We start from the raw sequence: 20,990 nt of genomic DNA, 5'->3' as shown, positions 1-20,990 counted from the left end.
TATATATATATTTATATATATTAACCTTTATTTGACCAGAAAGGTCATATATATAAAGGTCACATATTTCCAATGACGGCCTGGCTAATCTCATTATTTCATAAGTCGTTCTTAACGTCACTCTCATCGTGGCCCAGTCACATGACACAAGGCATAGCGTGTCTAGAGCCGGTTGAGGTCAGTTTGGAGTTCTCATCTTGGACGAGCTAGATCAGCGTTTACGGTCAACTGTTCGTAGAGGACAAAGGTCGATAGATCAATGCCCTCATACAAGGGTAAGTGTTCTCTCCGATCATAAAGACAGATTTCAATCTTTGTATTGTTGACGCATACAAAAAGGCAAGCAAATAAACAGACACAAAACTATTTTACAGACTCTGTTCTCCCATGTCTCCATGTACACAGGTACTCCCTCAGCAGGGACGACCTGAACCTGTGCTGAAGCCGTTTCACATTAACGCAAAGTGAGAAAAACACAAGAGGATACCACACATCCCTAACAGACATTACTACAACAATTCACAGATGTAAAAAGATCGGGGCATTACACAACATGAGGGGAGTGCCATCCCCATGCTTAACACAAAACCGTCCAGATTGCCATGGCGATAGCTTTTTCCCTCCATACCTTTCTTGTACTTGTGAATGGGGAGTTTCTTCAGTTGGTCCTTGCGCAAACGGCTTCTCCGAGCCCTGTGTCTGTCCTGGACAAACTTGGTGATCTGAGCGAGGAGGGGAAAAGTCAACAGTCAGTTAGGGAGTTTTTAAAGCCCCTGAAACCTCGTCGGGAAAAATCCTGATGAATACTCCACAATAGTTTTTCTGAACCTCACAACGCCATTGTACTTCGAACCCTCTTGCCAAAAGTCTAACGTCACTATTCGATTGACAGTTATTTTCAAATTATAAGAGAATTCTCTGCAGTTGAAAAATTCCACAACCAATTCTAAAGCAATATTTGTATATACAAGCATTTCGCTACACTCGCTTTAACATCTGCTAACCATGTGTATGTGACAAATAACATCTGCTAACCATGTGTATGTGACAAAAATTGGATTTGATTTACATTTTAACAGAAGTACATTAATCAATGTTTTTGTGTCAATTCTGTTGGAAATGGGATGACTTGGGTAACTGGTTCTTCTTCTAGTAATAATGTTCGAGTGAGCTAGAAAAAAAATCGAATGAGCACGAGCTCTGCTATTTGTCCTAGCTTGATGATATCGTCACCAGCGCGATGCCTAGTGCCCTCAGACCAGAACATCCTAGAAAAACTCTCTACTCCTGACATTCCCACAGATCTGCCATGCCACCATTGACTCAATCACATTAAACAAATGAACTCTACCAGTGTATTTGCCTACCATGAAAACAACGATGAGGATGAGGCAGATTCCCACGGTGATGAGGAAGGGGATCAGGTAGTATTCCAGAGGCAGGCTGAAGTCTGGCATGAGGACCACATGACCCCTGGAGGACAACAAAAACAACAGCACCATTATGGAGACATATTCAAGTGTTTAAAATGGATCGTCGGCTAGCCTTTTGTAGGGAGTTTTTCCTAGCCACCGTGCTTCTACACCTGCATTGCTTGCTGTTTGGGGGTTTTAGGCTGGGTTTCTGTACAGCACTTTGAGATATCAGCTGATGTACGAAGGGCTATATAAATACATTTGATTTGATATCTTTGAGGAAGTCGAGACATTTGATTTTTTTTAAATCCCAGATTATCCACTGATCTCGGGCAGAGCGCTGGGAACGTGATGACAAGTCAACACATTGTGTTACATTATTATGTCATAAAGATGGACACATATTTCTTTAAAAAGATGGACAATCCGGTTTATGTTGTCATTCTACTGAATTCATTGAATAAAAGGAATATATTATTTAACAACATGACGCAGACAGATTTATGTGGACATCATTGTTAGAGAGCCCAGTTCGACTATGCCAGTTAAAGGTGCCTGTAATGTCCGAGGCTTGAATTATGTTGATAGACATGGAAATAAGATGTAGGTCTCCGACTCACCCCTTGTCGTATGTGTAGTCTTCTTTCAGAGAGTTGGCAGTCTCTTCACTAACAAACACTGATGGAATGTCGATTTGCTTCAAAATATCCACTAAACGGGAAAGGAGGAGGGGAAGTTATTTATACACATGTGGAGTGGCTACATACTGATGTTCATCATGAAATAACATTACGTTTTGAAGGAAAAGCCAAGACACGAGTCAGCTATTGGGGACAAATACTGGAATAGAAAGAAGTATATCTGTATATCAACGCAGTTCAACGTCTGGCCTTATCTGAAAACATTTACATCAAGTCACTACAGTTCAACATTTACATCAAGTCACTACAGTTCAACGTCTGGCCTTTTCTGAAAACATTTACATGAAGTCACTACAGTTCAACGTCTGGCCTTATCTGAAAACATTTACTTAGATAGACCAACACCATGGCGAACCCCAGATCTTTAAAGCTGTCAGATGTGGTAGTTTTCAGTTGAGGTAGTTTTCAGAGGAGGTAGTTTTCAGTTGAGGTAGTTTTCAGAGGAGGTAGTTTTCAGTTGAGGTAGTTTTCAGTTGAGGTAGTTTTCAGTTGAGGTAGTTTTCAGTTGAGGTAGTTTTCAGTTGAGGTAGTTTTCAGTTGAGGTAGTTTTCAGATGAGGTAGTTTTCAGAGGAGGTAGTTTTCAGTTGAGGTAGTTTTCAGATGTGGTAGTTTTCAGTTGAGGTAGTTTTCAGAGGAGGTAGTTTTCAGTTGAGGTAGTTTTCAGAGGAGGTAGTTTTCAGTTGAGGTAGTTTTCAGATGTGGTAGTTTTCAGTTGAGGTAGTTTTCAGAGGAGGTAGTTTTCAGTTGAGGTAGTTTTCAGAGGAGGTAGTTTTCAGTTGAGGTAGTTTTCAGATGTGGTAGTTTTCAGTTGAGGTAGTTTTCAGATGTGGTACCACCACTATACTACCCCTCTACTACACTACCCCTCTACTCCACTACTATACTACTATGTGACCCCTCTACCCCTCTACTATACTACCCCTCTACTATACTACCCCTCTACTATACCACCCCTCTACTATACCACCCCTCTACTATACCACCCCTCTACTATTACCACCCCTCTACTATACTACCCCTATACTCCACTACTATACTACCCCTCTACTCCACTGCTATACTACTCCTCTACTATACTACTCCACTACTATACTCCACTGCTATACTACTACCTACTCCACTACTATACTACCACTCTACTCCACTACTATACTACCCCTCTACTCCACTGCTATACTACTCCTCTACTATACTACTCCTCTACTCCACTACTATACTACCCCTCTACTATACTACTCCACTACGAAACTACTCCACTACTATACTACCACTCTACTCCACGACTATACTACCCCTTTACTCCACTACCCCTCTTCTATACTACCCCACCACTATACTACCCCTCTACTATACTACCCCTATACTCCACTACTATACTACCCCTCTACTATACTACCCCTATACTCCACTACTATACTACCCCTCTACTATACTACCCCTCTACTCCACTACTATATGACCCCTCTACTCCACTACCCCTCTACTATACTACCCCTCTACTATACTACCCCTGTACTCCACTACGATATGACCCCTCTACTCCACTACCCCTCTACTATACCACCCTTCTACTATACTACCCCTCTACTCCACTGCTATACTACTCCTCTACTCCACTACTATACTACTCCTCTACTCCACTGCTATACTACCCCTCTACTATACTACTCCACTACTCCACTACTATACTACCACTTTATTCCACGACTATACTACCCCTCTACTATACTACCCCTCTACTCCACTACTATACTAACCCTCAACTATACTACTCCACTACTATATTATTCCACTAATATACTACCCCTCTGCTATACTACTCCACTACCCCACTAATATACTACCCCTCTACTATACTACTCCACTACTACACTAATATACTACCCCTCTACTATACTACTCCACTACCCCACTAATATACTACCCCTCTACTATACTACTCCACTACCCCACTAATATACTACCCCTCTACTATACCACCCCTCTACTATACTACCCCTCTACTATACTACCACACCACCCCACCACTATACTACCCCTCTACTATACTACCCCTATACTCCACTACTATACTACCCCTATACTTCACTACTATACTACCCCTATACTCCACTACTATACTACCCTTCTACTATACTACCTCTCTACTCCACTGCTATACTACTCCTCTACTATACTACTCCTCTACTCCACTATTATACTACCCCTCTACTATACTACTTCACTACGAAACTACTCCACGACTATACTACCCCTCTACTCCACTACCCCTCTACTATACTACCCCACCACCCCACCACTATACTACCCCTCTACTATACTACCCCTCTACTCCACTACTATACTACTATACTACCCCTTTACTATACTACCCCTCTACTCCACTACTATACTCCCCCTCTACTATACTACCCCTCTACTATACTACCCCACCACCCCACCACTATACTACCCCTCTACTATACTACCCCTCTACTCCACTACTATATGACCCCTCTACTCCACTACTCCACTACTATACTACCCCTCTACTATACTACCCTCTACTCCACTACTATACTACCCCTCTACTATACTACCCCTCTACTCCACTACTATACTACCCCTCTACTCCACTACTCCACTACAATACTACCCCTCTACTATACTACCCCTCTACTATACTACCCCTCTACTATACTACCCCTCTACTATACTACCCCTCTACTCCACTACTATACTACTCCACTAATATACTACCCCTCTACTATACTACTCCACTACCCCACTAATATACTACCCCTCTACTATACTACTCCACTAATATACTACCCCTCTACTATACTACAACTCCACTACCCCACTAATATACTACCCCTCTACTATACTACTCCACTACTACTCCACTACCCCACTAATATACTACCCCTCTACTATACTACTCCACTACTACTCCACTACCCCACTAATATACTACCCCTCTACTATAATACTCCACTACCCCACTAATATACTACCCCTCTACTATAATACTCCACTACCCCACTAATATACTACCCCTCTACTATACTACTATACTACTCCACTAATATACTACCCCTCTACTATACTACTCCACTACCCCACTAATATACTACACCTCTACAATACTACTCCACTAATATACTACCCCTCTACTATACTACAACTCCACTACCCCACTAATATACTACCCCTCTACTATACTACTCCACTACTACCCCACTAATATACTACCCCTCTACTATACTACTCCACTACTACCCCACTACCCCACTAATATACTACCCCTCTACTATAATACTCCACTACCCCACTAATATACTACCCCTCTACTATAATATTCCACTACCCCACTAATATACTACCCCTCTACTATACTACTCCACTACCCCACTAATATACTACCCCTCTACTATACTACTCCACTACCCCACTAATATACTACCCCTCTACTATAATACTCCACTACCCCACTAATATACTACCCCTCTACTATAATACTCCACTACCCTACTAATATACTACCCCTCTACTATACTACTCCACTAATATACTACCCCTCTACTATAATACTCCACTACCCCACTAATATACTACCCCTCTACTATAATACTCCACTACCCCACTAATATACTACCCCTCTACTATACTACTCCACTACCCCACTAATATACTACCCCTCTACTATAATACTCCACTACCCCACTAATATACTACCCCTCTACTATAATACTCCACTACCCCACTAATATACTACCCCTCTACTATAATACTCCACTACCCCACTAATATACTACCCCTCTACTATAATACTCCACTACCCCACTAATATACTACCCCTCTACTATACTACTCCACTACCCCACTAATATACTACCCCTCTACTATAATACTCCACTACCCCACTAATATACTACCCCTCTACTATAATACTCCACTACTACTCCACTACCCCCACTAATATACTACCCCTCTACTATAATACTCCACTACCCCACTAATATACTACCCCTCTACTATAATACTCCACTACTACTCCACTACCCCACTAATATACTACCCCTCTACTATAATACTCCACTACCCCACTAATATACTACCCCTCTACTATAATACTCCACTACCCCACTAATATACTACCCCTCTACTATACTACTCCACTACCCCACTAATATACTACCCCTCTACTATAATACTCCACTACCCCACTAATATACTACCCCTCTACTATAATACTCCACTACCCCACTAATATACTACCCCTCTACTATAATACTCCACTACCCCTCTACTATAATACTCCACTACCCCTCTACTATAATACTCCACTACCCCTCTACCCCTCTACTATAATACTCCACTACCCCTCTACTATAATACTCCACTACCCCTCTACTATAATACTCCACTACCCCTCTACTATAATACTCCACTACCCCTCTACTATAATACTCCACTACCCCTCTACCCCTCTACTATAATACTCCACTACCCCTCTACTATAATACTCCACTACCCCTCTACTATAATACTCCACTACCCCTCTACTATAATACTCCACTAATATACTACCCCTCTACTATACTACCCCACTAATATACTACCCCTCTACTATAATACTCCACTAATATACTACCCCTCTACTATAATACTCCACTAATATACTACCCCTCTACTATAATACTCCACTAATATACTACCCCTCTACTATAATACTCCACTACCCCACTAATATACTACCCCTCTACTATAATACTCCACTAATATACTACCCCTCTACTATAATACTCCACTACCCCTCTACTATAATACTCCACTACCCCTCTACTATAATACTCCACTACCCCTCTACTATAATACTCCACTACCCCTCTACTATAATACTCCACTACCCCACTAATATACTACCCCTCTACTATAATACTCCACTAATATACTACCCCTCTACTATAATACTCCACTAATATACTACCCCTCTACTATAATATTCCACTAATATACTACCCCTCTACTATAATAATATACTACCCCTCTACTATAATACTCCACTACCCCTCTACTATAATACTCCACTACCCCTCTACTATAATACTCCACTACCCCTCTACTATAATACTCCACTACCCCTCTACTATAATACTCCACTACCCCTCTACTATAATACTCCACTACCCCTCTACTATAATACTCCACTACCCCTCTACTATAATACTCCACTACCCCTCTACTATAATACTCCACTACCCCTCTACCCCTCTACTATAATACTCCACTACCCCTCTACTATAATACTCCACTACCCCTCTACTATAATACTCCACTACCCCTCTACTATAATACTCCACTACCCCTCTACTATAATACTCCACTACCCCTCTACTATAATACTCCACTACCCCTCTACTATAATACTCCACTACCCCTCTACTATAATACTCCACTAATATACTACCCCTCTACTCCCCAAATGAACAGATGACCGTGTGTAGTGCTGCTGCATGTTTTACTCCAGTGCTAGCCTCTCTACACTGGCTTCCTGTCAAAGCAAGGGCTGATTTTAAGGTTTTACTGCTAACCTACAAAGCATTACATGGGCTTGCTCCTACCTATCTTTCTGATTTGGTCCTGCCGTACATACCTACACGTACGCTACGGTCACAAGACGCAGGCCTCCTAATTGTCCCTAGAATTTCTAAGCAAACAGCTGGAGGCAGGGCTTTCTCCTATAGAGCTCCATTTTTATGGAACGGTCTGCCTACCCATGTCAGAGAAGCAAACTCGGTCTAAACCTTTAAGTCTTTACTGAAGACTCATCTCTTCAGTGGGTCATATGATTGAGTGTAGTCTGGCCCAGGAGTGGGAAGGTGAACGGAAAGGCTCTGGAGCAACGAACCGCCCTTGCTGTCTCTGCCTGGCCGGTTCCCCTCTCTCCACTGGGATTCTCTGCCTCTAACCCTATTACAGGGGCTGAGTCACTGGCTTGCTGGGGCTCTCTCATGCCGTCCCTGCAGGGGGTGCGTCACCTGAGTGGGTTGATTCACTGTTGTGGTCATCCTGTCTGGGTTGGCGCCCCCCCACCCCACTTGGGCTGTGCCGTGGCGGAGATCTTTGTGGGCTATACTCAGCCTTGTCTCAGGATGGTAAGTTGGAGGTTGAAGATATCCCTCAAGTGGTGTGGGGACTGTGCTTTGGCAAAGTGGGTGGGGTTATATCCTTCCTGTTTGGCCCTGTCCGGGGGTGTCCTCGGATGGGGCCACAGTGTCTCCTGTCCCCTCCTGTCTCAGCCTCCAGTATTTATGCTGCAGTAGTTTGTGTCGGGGGGCTAGGGTCAGTTTGTTATATCTGGAGTACTTCTCCTGTCCTATTCGGTGTCCTGTGTGAATCTAAGTGTGCGTTCTCTAATTCTCTCCTTTCTTTCTCTCTCTCTGAGGACCTGAGCCCTAGGACCATGCCCCAGGACTACCTGACATGATGACTCCTTGCTGTCCCCAGTCCACCTGGCCATGCTGCTGCTCCAGTTTCATCTGACCTGAGCCCTAGGACCATGCCCCAGGACTACCTGACATGATGACTCCTTGCTGTCCCCAGTCCACCTGGCCATGCTGCTGCTCCAGTTTCAACTGTTCTGCCTTACTATTATTCGACCATGCTGGTCATTTATGAACATTTGAACATCTTGGCCATGTTCTGTTATAATCTCCACCCGGCACAGCCAGAAGAGGACTGGCCACCCACATTTACATTTACATTTAAGTCATTTAGCAGACGCTCTTATCCAGAGCGACTTACAAATTGGTGCATACACCTTATGACATCCAGTGGAACAGCCACTTTACAATAGTGCATCTAAATCTTTTTAGGGGGGGGGGGTGAGAAGGATTACTTACCCTATCCTAGGTATTCCTTGAAGAGGTGGGGTTTCAGGTGTCTCCGGAAGGTGGTGATTGACTCCGCTGTCCTGGCGTCGTGAGGGAGTTTGTTCCACCATTGGGGGCCAGAGCAGCGAACAGTTTTGACTGGGCTGAGCGGGAACTGTACTTCCTCAGTGGTAGGGAGGTGAGCAGGCCAGAGGTGGATGAACGCAGTGCCCTTGTTTGGGTGTAGGGCCTGATCAGAGCCTGGAGGTACTGAGGTGCCGTTCCCCTCACAGCTCCGTAGGCAAGCACCATGGTCTTGTAGCGGATGCGAGCTTCAACTGGAAGCCAGTGGAGAGAGCGGAGGAGCGGGGTGACGTGAGAGAACTTGGGAAGGTTGAACACCAGACGGGCTGCGGCGTTCTGGATGAGTTGTAGGGGTTTAATGGCACAGGCAGGGAGCCCAGCCAACAGCGAGTTGCAGTAATCAAGACGGGAGATGACAAGTGCCTGGATTAGGACCTGCGCCGCTTCCTGTGTGAGGCAGGGTCGTACTCTGCGGATGTTGTAGAGCACCCCACATAGCCTGGTTCCCCTCAAGTTTTCTTCCGAGGTTTTGGCCTTTCTAGGGAGTTTTTCCTAGCCACCGTGCTTCTACACCTGCATTGCTTGCTGTTTGGGGTTTTAGGCTGGGTTTCTGTACAGCACTTTGAGATATCAGCTGATGTACGAAGGGCTATATAAATAAATTTGATATGGTTTGATTTGTGTGATTGTGCAGAGGAGGATTGTCAGGTGGGGGGGGACTTACGATCATTGGATCCCATGCTGATTAAGTCATCAGAGTCCACGTTGTGAACAATGGCCGACTTGTACCCGGCCTTCTGGGCATTAAGCACCTGCGGGAGAGAAAATATTTGTGTTCAGTGTGTGTGATTCCTATGGATCAGTGAGCGTTCAGCCAGCCCACCTAAACACTTGGACCACCACAGAACAGCTTATATTCACAGGCTCAGGATCAGACAGTAGCTATCCCCATACTGTAGTAACTATCTCTATACTGTATCCATACTGTAGTAACTATCTCTATACTGTATCCATACTGCAGTAACTATCTCCATACTGTATCCATACTGTAGTAACCATCTCCATACTGTATCCATACTGTCGTAACTATCTACATACTGTAGTAACTATCTCTATACTGTATCCATACTGTCGTAACTATCTCCATACTGTAGTAACTATCCCCATACTGCAGTAACTATCTCCATACTGTATCCATACTGTAGTAACTATCTCTATAATGTATACATACTGTACCCATACTGTATCTATACTGCATCCATACTGTAGTAACTATCTCTTTACTGTTGTAACTATCTATATAATGTAATAACTATCTCCATACTGTATCCATACTTTAGTAACTATCTCCATACTGTAGTAACTATCCCTATACAGTAATAATTATCTCTATACTGTAGTAACTATCTCTATAATGTATACATACTGTACCCATACTGTATCTATACTGTAGTAACTATCTCTATATCCATACTGTAGTCACCATCTCCATACTGTATCCATACTGCAGTAACTATCCCCATACTGCAATAACTATCTCCATACTGCAGTAACTCTCCCCATACTGTAGTAACTATCTCTATATCCATACTGTAGTAACTATCTCCATACTGTATCCATACTGCAGTAACTATCTCTATATCCATACTGTAGTAACCATCTCCATACTGCAGTAACTATCTCTATACTGCAGTAACTATCCCCATACTGTAGTAACTATCCCCATACTGTAGTAACTATCTCCATACTGTATCCATACTGCAGTAACTATCTCCATACTGTATCCATACTGCAGTAACTATCTCTATATCCATACTGCGGTAACTATCTCTATATCCATACTGCAGTAACTATCTCTATATCCACACTGCAGTAACTATCCCCATACTGTAGTAACCATCTCCATACTGTATCCATACTGCAGTAACTATCTCTATATCCATACTGTAGTAACCATCTCCATACTGTATCCATACTGCAGTAACTATCTCTATATCCATACTGTAGTAACCACCTCCATACTGTATCCATACTGCAGTAACTATCTCTATATCCATACTGTAGTAACCATCTCCATACTGTATCCATACTGCAGTAACCATCTCTGGTGAGAAAAAGAAGAAGAAAACAGGCTACGGTCCCCAACACCTCTGCCAATTTTGCCCTCATTCCAACTCATCAAAACAGAAATATATTATTTACATAAGAAGTCAGACCCTTTGCTTTGAGCCCTGAAATTGAGCTCAGGTGCATCCTGTTTCCATTGATCATCTTGGAGATGTTTCTATTACTTTGATTGGAGTCCACCTGTGGTAAATTCAATTAATTGGACATGATTTGGAAAGGCACACACCCGTCTATATAAGGTCCCACAGTTGACAGTGCATGTCAGGTCGAAGGAATTGTCCGTAGAGCTCTGAGACAGGATTGTGTCGAGGCACTGATCTGGGGAAGGGTACCAAAACATTTCTGAAGGTCCTTGGTCAGGGAGGTGACGAAGAACCCGATGGTCACTCTGCCAGAGCTCCTCTGTGGAAATGGGAGAACCCTCCAGAAGGACAACCATCTCTGCAGCACTCCACCAATCAGTCCTTTATGGTAGAGTGACCAGACGGGAGACACTCCTCAGTAAAAGGCACATGACACCCTGCTTGGAGTTTGCCAAAAAGGCACCTAAAGGACTCTCAGAATACAATGGTGCAAAAAAGTATTTAGTCAGCCACCAATTGTGCAAGTTCTCCCACTTAAAAAGATGAGAGGCCTGTAATTTTCATCATAGGTACACTTCAACTATGACAGACAAAATAAGGGGGGGAAAAAATCCAGAAAATCACATTGTAGGATTTTTAATGAATTTATTTGCAAATTATGGTGGAAAATAAGTATTTGGTATTTCTCTATACTTTGGTATATACCCTTTGTTGGCAATGACAGAGGTCAAACGTTTTCTGTAAGTCTTCACAAGGTTTTCACACACTGTTGCTGGTATTTTGGCCCATTCCTCCATGCAGATATCCTCTAGAGCAGTGATGTTTTGGGGCTGTTGCTGGGCAACACGGACTTTCAACTCCCTCCAAAGATTTTCTATGGGGTTGAGATCTGGAGACTGGCTAGGCTACTCCAGGACCTTGAAATGCTTCTTACGAAGCCACTCCTTCGTTGCTCGGGCGGTGTGTTTGGGATCATTGTCATGCTGAAAGACCCAGCCACGTTTAATCTTCAATGCCCTTGCTGATGGAAGGAGGTTTTCACTCAAAATCTCACGATCCATGTCCCCATTCATTCTTTCCTTTACACGGATCAGTCGTCCTGGTCCCTTTGCAGAAAAACAGTCCCAAAGCATGATGTTTCCACCCCCATGCTTCACAGTAGATATGGTGTTCTTTGGATACAACTCAGCATTCTTTGTCGTCCAAACACGACGAGTTGAGTTTTTACCAAAAAGTTATATTTTGGTTTCATCTGACCATATGACAATCTCCCAATCTTCTTCTGGATCATCCAAATGCTCTCTAGCTAACTTCAGACGGGCCTGGACATGTACTGGCTTAAGCAGGGGGACACGTCTGGCACTGCAGAATTTGAGTCCCTGGCGGCGTAGTGTGTTACTGATGGTAGGCTTTGTTACTTTGGTCCCAGCTCTCTGCAGATCATTCACTAGGTCCCCCCCGTGTGGTTCTGGGATATTTGCTCACCGTTCTGGTGAACATTTTGTCCCCACAGGGTGAGATCTTGCGTGGAGCCCCGGATCGAGGGAGATTATCAGTGGTCTTGTAGGTCTTCCATTTCCTAATAATTGCTCCCACAGTTGATTTCTTCAAACCAAGCTGCTTACCTATTGCAGATTCAGTCTTCCCAGCCTGGTGCAGGTCTACAATTTGGTTCCTGGTGTTCTTTGACAGCTCTTTGGTCTTGGCCATAGTGGAGTTTGGAGTGTGACTGTTTGAGGTTGTGGACAGGTGTCTTTTATACTGATAACGAGTTCAAACAGGTGCCATTAATACAGGTAACGAGTGGAGGACAGAGGAGCCTCTTAAAGAAGAAGTTACAGGTCTGTGAGAGACAGAAATCTTGCTTGTTTGTAGGTGACCAAATACTTATTTTCCACCATCATTTGCAAATAAATTAATTAAAAATCCTACAATGTGATTTTCTGGATTTTTTTTCTTCTCATTTTGTCTGTCATAGTTGAAGTGTACCTATGATGAAAATTACAGGCCTCATCTTTTTTAAGTGGGAGAACTTGCACAATTGGTGGCTGACTAAATACTTTTTTGCCCCACTGTATATATATATATTATAAGTTGAAATGTTTATGTTTCTGTCTCCATATGATATGGTAAAATATATCCAATGCAAAAAAAAAACATTTAAAATGGTATTAATTTGCATATATTTCCATCAATTCCCATATATTCCCGTTAATTCCAATGGAAAGTTTACACCTCTGAATATTCCCCTAAAATGTGCAACCCTACTAAGCACACAGCCAAGACAAATGTGAGAGTGGCTTCGGGACAAGTCTCTGAATGTCCCTTGAGTGGCCCAGTCAGAGCCCGGACTTGAAGCCAATCTAACATCTCTGCATCGACTTGAAAATAGCTGTGAAGCGATGCTCCCATTCAACCTGACAGAGCTTGAGAGGATTGGCAGAGAAGAATGGGGAGAAACTCCCCAAATACAGGTGTGCCAAGCTTGTAGCGTCAAACCAAAGAAGAATTGAGTCTGTAATCGCTGCCAAAAGGTGCTTCAACAAAGCAAAGGGTCTAAGTTCTTATGTAAATGTAATCAGTTTTTAAAATTTTTAATACATTTTCAAACATTTCTAAAAACCTGCTTTTGCTTTGTCATTATGGGGAATTGTGATGTCATCATGGGTATTGTGATGTCATTATGGGGTATTGTGTGTAGATTAAAATACATTTTAGAATAAGGCTGTAACGTAACAAAATGTGGAAAAAGTCAAGGGGTCTGAATACTTTCCGAATGCACTGTATATGCATACTTCCATGCTTAGTTGAGGTATTTTCTGTTTGGCAGCCATTTTGTTCAGACCTGCATGGTCTTTCTCTGTGTGGATCATCATGATCTATACGCACGCACGCACGCACGCAGGCTGGGTTGGCAGGGCAACCTGTTATGGTTGGTGCAGTATTCCAGTTTAAGTCATGGTTGGAATTGTTGAAGAAGCCTGTGATATTGTTGTGTGTGTGTGTGTGTGTGTGTGTGTGTGTGTGTGTGTGTGTGTGTGTGTGTGTGTGTGTGTGTGTGTGTGTGTGTGTGTGTGTGTGTGTGTGTGTGTGTGTGTGTGTGTGTGTGTGTGTGTGTGTGTAAAAAGGCAATTGCCTGTTTCCTTTACTCACAGAGTAGACAGCCAAACAGACTGTCACAGTAAGTGTGGTAAACTAGAGTTCCCCCCCCCCCCTTCCACCCTGCTGTAGTCTGTACTAGTTTCTCTCTCTCGCCCGAACACGCACACACTCACACACCCGAATGCGCGTGTGTGCGCGCACACACACACACACACACACACACACACACACACACACACACACACACACACACTTGCCCGAACACGCACGCGCGCACACACACTTGCACAAACACACACACTCGCCCAAACACACACACTCGCCCAAACACGCACACACACACACACACTCGCCCGAACACGCACGCACGCACACACACACGCGCACATACACTCGCCCGAACACACATGCACACACCTTTTAGCTACAGCCAAATTTTTGCATAAACACACTACGGTCTTTAAATGTCCAGTTAATGGAGAGGCCAAGACCCCACACCTTCCCCTAACTACACAGATCATAGGCTTTAAATTCAATCAAGACCAAATCAAATACTTAAATGTACAATTAGACTAAGTGAAAGGATGTAAGTGTAGTGTGTAAGTGTAGTGTGTAAGTGAAGTGTGTAAGTGTAGTGTGTAAGTGAAGTGTGTAAGTGTAGTGTGTAAGTGAAGTGTGTAAGTGAAAGAATGTAAGTGTAGTGTGTAAGTGTAGTGTGTGAAAGGATATAAGTGTAGTGTGTAAGTGAAGTGTGTAAGTGAAGTGTGTAAGTGAAAGGATGTAAGTGTAGTGTGTGAAAGGATATAAGTGTAGTGTGTATGTGAAAGAATGTAAGTGTAGTGTGTAAGTGTAGTGTGTAAGTGAAAGAATGTAAGTGTAGTGTGTAAGTGTAGTGTGTAAGTGAAAGAATGTAAGTGTAGTGTGTAAGTGTAGTGTGTAAGTGAAAGGATGTAAGTGTAGTGTGTGAAAGGATATAAGTGTAGTGTGTATGTGAAGTGTGTAAGTGAAAGGATGTAAGTGTAGTGTGTGAAAGGATATAAGTGTAGTGTGTATGTGAAGTGTGTAAGTGAAAGGATGTAAGTGTAGTGTGTAAGGATGCTACAATTGCAAAACGAAAAACAAATGTCATATTAGACGCTTGAATCACTGTAGATGCCTAATCCAACTTCACTTACAAAAACAAAACATAAAAAGGAATAAAATCCTTCTACGAAGTCCCCTCATAAATGATTTGGGGTAAAGATGTGTTATCCTTGGTGTAAATTGCAAGTGAGAGTGAGGCACAGGGAAATACTGTATCAAAATAAACCATGAAGAGAGCTGAGAAATCAGGTTCTCTCAGTCACACGGAACTCACTGTGAGCCCTGATAGCCGGAGCAGCGAACCTCATCTGTTGAGATAAATAATGGATGTGTGGCCCTCTCAGTGGCTTTCAGAGATGCTGTGTTGTGTATCCCCCCTTCCCCCTCCCATCCACTGAATGTACCAAAGTAGCCTAGCGATAGCTTGTTTGAGCCCTGAGCCTAAAGGTTATTCTAGGCTTTCACTCCCCACATTGTACCCAATATAATAGTCTGGTATAATTTTATGTTGCTGTGCTAAGATAACAAAATGTAACTGTTCATTCAGACAAAGCGGATGAGCGAAGAGTTGTTTGACAGAATCAAGATGCTAGCAGACATTAGCGCAGCCTTTTGTTAGTCACGGTCATTTTCTGCGCTCTGATTCGTGTGTGTGTGTGTGTGTGTGTGTGTGTGTGTGTGTGTGTGTGTTCTTTGTGTGTCTCCTTAAGGAGGCTGCCTTTGAAGAGAGACAGAGAGAGCCAGCAGATCATTCTTGTTAAGTCTAACAGCCCTGATGCTGTCTCAACCCACCCCCTTCATTCCCACTGCATAAAACGCTTACAAACTGGAACAGAGGAGACAATTCCAACCCAATGAGGCAAGAGTTCTAGACTAACTTTTCCCACTGGTGCTACCAACTTTTTCAGTTGGCGGCACAAGCACATGATTTGGTTTCAGCTGCACGGCGAGAATGACCTGTGCTCGGTTTTCCAATCGCGCTGGAAAGTGCGTCGTAAGAAGAATTTGTCGATACTGATAGTATCAAAACAAAGGGAGCGCTGTTCCCAGGTCAGCTTTCTCCATTCAAATCTTACCTTGACATAAGAATTATTTCACAATACTGATGACGGATCAGCACCTAGTGAGATTAAAGCTGCTACGCCTGCACATTTTGAGGTGGCTTATTCTAATGCTTTTCCAATAAAAATGCACTAAATCCCAGATTCGGTATATCATTGCAGACGTTATACAGATCATGAAATAGACTGAGACAAAGTACAGACAGTATCCTACAAGAAGCTAAATGGAACAATTGATTGCACACTGCCTTTTGCCAGTCATCTCAGTTTTAATTAGAAGCATTTTATACATGACCTGTATCAATTGCAAAGACAATAGGCGGCGGCGCACAATTGGCCCAGCGTCGCCGGGGTTCGACCGTCATTGTAAATAAGAAATAGTTCTTAACTGATTTGCCTAGTTAAATAAAAGGTTAAATAAAATGACAAAAATAATAAAGTTATCGGAGGTCACAGAGAGATGAAAACCATGTGATTATGTTTAACAGAGATCTTCTTTGTATAAAGTGACACGGGAGAGAGAGGGAGGGGAAGCATCTAAAGACGCACTAGGCTGTTCTACGAGTAGTCTTGAGGCAGGCGTTAAGATTCCAAGCATTTTCAAGTGCAACGTTAACAACGATGGTTTTGGGAAATAGCTCAAGAGATTTAGCGATGCTCCTACGAAAGGTTCTGAAGATGAACTTAGCCTTAAGATGCCTTTGGGGAAACCATGCCCACAATGTACCTGCATTCCTTTCCAGAACCAGGCTAATAACGACTAGCCGTATTTTAAAATTAGCATGCCCTTGCAGAGCTTGACATTCAGGTCAATTTACCAGCGGCACATCTGGCCATTACCAACCGAAACCTAACCGAATTAAAATAATATTGGCCCGGGAAAGTGGGTGTTGCGTAACATTTAAATGTTATCTTTAAATTTGCAGGCTTAGCAAGTAGCCTACAATAACCTACCCTCACAAATAATTACACTTTAACGTTACAATATCTTATTTTCATTGACTGTTTAGAGGGAACAGATTTAAGCCTTTGCACAATCTCAAAAGGGGGTGTTATTGTCAGAGAACAACCCTATAAACTCAGTTTGCGTTTTTCCCGGTTAAATTTTTCCCAGGTTTCCGAGTTTTCCTGTTCATTTTCAGATTTCACTCACTTTTTTATAGAAAAACTAAAACAATGTTTAAAGCATATCAGGATGTCTGGAAACAAACAAGTTGCCCTTTGATTCAATTGCAAGATACTTGTGGTGGTTTTGTACAGGACTAGAGACTGTTGTGGTGGTTTTGTACAGTACTAGAGACTGTTGTGGTGGTTTTGTACAGTACTAGAGACTGTTGTGGTGGTTTTGTACAGTACTAGAGACTGTTGTGGTGGTTTTGTACAGTACTAGAGGCTGTTGTGGTGGTTTTGTACAGTACTAGAGACTGTTGTGGTGGTTTTGTACAGTACTAGAGACTGTTGTGGTGGTTTTGTACAGTACTAGAGGCTGTTGTGGTGGTTTTGTACAGTACTAGAGGCTGTTGTGGTGGTTTTGTACAGTACTAGAGACTGTTGTGGTGGTTTTGTACAGTACTAGAGGCTGTTGTGGTGGTTTTGTACAGTACTAGAGACTGTTGTGGTGGTTTTGTACAGTACTAGAGGCTGTTGTGGTGGTTTTGTACAGTACTAGAGACTGTTGTGGTGGTTTTGTACAGTACTAGAGACTGTTGTGGTGGTTTTGTGGTGTTGTTTTTGTACAGTACTAGAGACTGTTGTGGTGGTTTTGTACAGTACTAGAGACTGTTGTGGTGGTTTTGTACAGTACTAGAGACTGTTGTGGTGGTTTTGTACAGTACTAGAGGCTGTTGTGGTGGTTTTGTACAGTACTAGAGGCTGTTGTGGTGGTTTTGTACAGTACTAGAGGCTGTTGTGGTGGTTTTGTACAGTACTAGAGGCTGTTGTGGTGGTTTTGTACAGTACTAGAGGCTGTTGTGGTGGTTTTGTACAGTACTAGAGGCTGTTGTGGTGGTTTTGTACTGTTGTGGTGGTTTTGTACAGTACTAGAGACTGTTGTGGTGGTTTTGTACAGTACTAGAGACTGTTGTGGTGGTTTTGTACAGTACTAGAGACTGTTGTGGTGGTTTTGTACAGTACTAGAGACTGTTGTGGTGGTTTTGTACAGTACTAGAGACTGTTGTGGTGGTTTTGTACAGTACTAGAGACTGTTGTGGTGGTTTTGTACAGTACTAGAGACTGTTGTGGTGGTTTTGTACAGTACTAGAGACTGTTGTGGTGGTTTTGTACAGTACTAGAGACTGTTGTTGGTTTTGTACAGTACTAGAGACTGTTGTGGTGGTTTGTACAGTACTAGAGACTGTTGTGGTGGTTTTTGTACAGTACTAGAGACTGTTGTGGTGGTTTTGTACAGTACTAGAGGCTGTTGTGGTGGTTTGTTGTGGTGGTTTTGTACAGTACTAGAGGCTGTTGTGGTGGTTTTGTACAGTACTAGAGGCTGTTGTGGTGGTTTTGTACAGTACTAGAGGCTGTTGTGGTGGTTTTGTACAGTACTAGAGGCTGCTGTGGTGGTTTTGTACAGTACTAGAGACTGTTGTGGTGGTTTTGTACAGTACTAGAGACTGTTGTGGTGGTTTTGTACAGTACTAGAGGTTGTTGTGGTGGTTTTGTACAGTACTAGAGGCTGTTGTGGTGGTTTTGTACAGTACTAGAGACTGTTGTGGTGGTTTTGTACAGTACTAGAGACTGTTGTGGTGGTTTTGTACAGTACTAGAGACTGTTGTGGTGGTTTTGTACAGTACTAGAGACTGTTGTGGTGGTTTTGTACAGTACTAGAGACTGTTGTGGTGGTTTTGTACAGTACTAGAGACTGTTGTGGTGGTTTTGTACAGTACTAGAGGCTGTTGTGGTGGTTTTGTACAGTACTAGAGGCTGTTGTGGTGGTTTTGTACAGTACTAGAGACTGTTGTGGTGGTTTTGTACAGTACTAGAGGCTGTTGTGGTGGTTTTGTACAGTACTAGAGACTGTTGTGGTGGTTTTGTACAGTACTAGAGACTGTTGTGGTGGTTTTGTACAGTACTAGAGGCTGTTGTGGTGGTTTTGTACAGTACTAGAGACTGTTGTGGTGGTTTTGGACAGCACAATGTACAATGTAGGCTACATGTAATGGCAGAGTTGGCAAAACAAATCCCCGCGATTGATACAAATCCTCATGTTACCGCTCATTACATTTTTTACATGCTTTATTTAACTAGGCAAGTCGGTTAAGAACAAATTCTTATTTACAATGACGGCCTACACCGACCAAACCCTAACCCGGATGACGCTGGGCCAATTGTGTGCCCAATCACGGCCGGTTGTGATACAGCCTGGAATCAAACAAGGGTCTGTAGTGACGCTTCCAGCACTGAGATGCAGTGTCTTAGACCGCTGTGATACAGCCTGGGATGGAACCAGGGTCTGTAGTGACACCTAATAATAATAATAGTAATATATGCCATTTAGCTGACGCTTTTATCCAAAGTGACTTACAGTCATGTGTGGTATGGAACCAATCGTCTGGCGTTACAAGCGCCATGCTCTACCAACTGAGCCACAGAAGGACCACTCCAGCACTGAGATGCAGAGCCTTAGACCGCTGTGATACAGTCTGGGATGGAACCAGGGTCTGTAGTGACGCCTCCAGCTCCAGCTCCAGCTCCGTCTGGACTACTGCAACTCGCTGTTGGCTGGGCTCCCTGCCTGTGCCATTAAACCCCTACAACTCATCCAGAACGCCGCAGCCCGTCTGGTGTTCAACCTTCCCAAGTTCTCTCACGTCACCCCGCTCCTCCGCTCTCTCCACTGGCTTCCAGTTGAAGCTCGCATCTGCTACAAGACCATGGTGCTTGCCTACGGAGCTGTGAGGGGAACAACACCTCAGTACCTCCAGGCTCTGATCAGGCCCTACACCCAAACAAGGGCACTGCGTTCATCCACCTCTGGCCTGCTCGCCTCCCTACCACTGAGGAAGTACAGTTCCCGCTCAGCCCAGTCAAAACTGTTCGCTGCTCTGGCCCCCAATGGTGGAACAAACTCCCTCACGACGCCAGGACAGCGGAGTCAATCACCACCTTCCGGAGACACCTGAAACCCCACCTCTTTAAGGAATACCTAGGATAGGATAAGTAATTCTTCTCACCCCTCCCCCTTAAGATTTAGATGCACTATTGTAAAGTGACTATTCTACTGGATGTCATAAGGTGAATGCACCAATTTGTAAGTCACTCTGGATAAGAGCGTCTGCTAAATGACTTAAATGTAAATGTAAAATGAGATGCAGAGCCTTAGACCACTGCACCACTCGGGAGCCCCTTAATTGGGATGTTTTTGGGGGAAAGCCTTGACAACCCTATGATGATGGTTGAAGTGAAGAGCTCGTCAGAGGACTTAGTGTTTTTGTTCATGTTGTTCAGTGTTCTTAAAGGTTGACTCAGCTAAAT

General features: G+C 43.3%; 1 protein-coding gene across 1 annotated transcript in view; it reads right to left on the bottom strand.

The window, feature by feature from the left end:
• Window positions 1-20,990, bottom strand: part of LOC118401577 (E3 ubiquitin-protein ligase RNF13-like) — a gene marked incomplete at its 5' end in the record, with an annotated part of 70,966 nt that overhangs the window by 15,394 nt on the left and 34,582 nt on the right. Inside the window, 4 exons of the mRNA XM_052475812.1 lie at window positions 629-722; window positions 1,368-1,473; window positions 2,036-2,126; window positions 9,783-9,870. Coding sequence (XP_052331772.1) covers window positions 629-722; window positions 1,368-1,473; window positions 2,036-2,126; window positions 9,783-9,870 — 379 coding nt within the window. The remainder of the gene's footprint in view (window positions 1-628; window positions 723-1,367; window positions 1,474-2,035; window positions 2,127-9,782; window positions 9,871-20,990) is intronic.

This window comes from Oncorhynchus keta, chromosome 22 (genome assembly GCF_023373465.1).
Source record: "Oncorhynchus keta strain PuntledgeMale-10-30-2019 chromosome 22, Oket_V2, whole genome shotgun sequence".
Lineage (NCBI taxonomy): Eukaryota > Metazoa > Chordata > Actinopteri > Salmoniformes > Salmonidae > Oncorhynchus > Oncorhynchus keta.
Note: the sequence above shows the minus strand (reverse complement) of the source record. Positions and strands in the feature narration are given on the sequence as shown.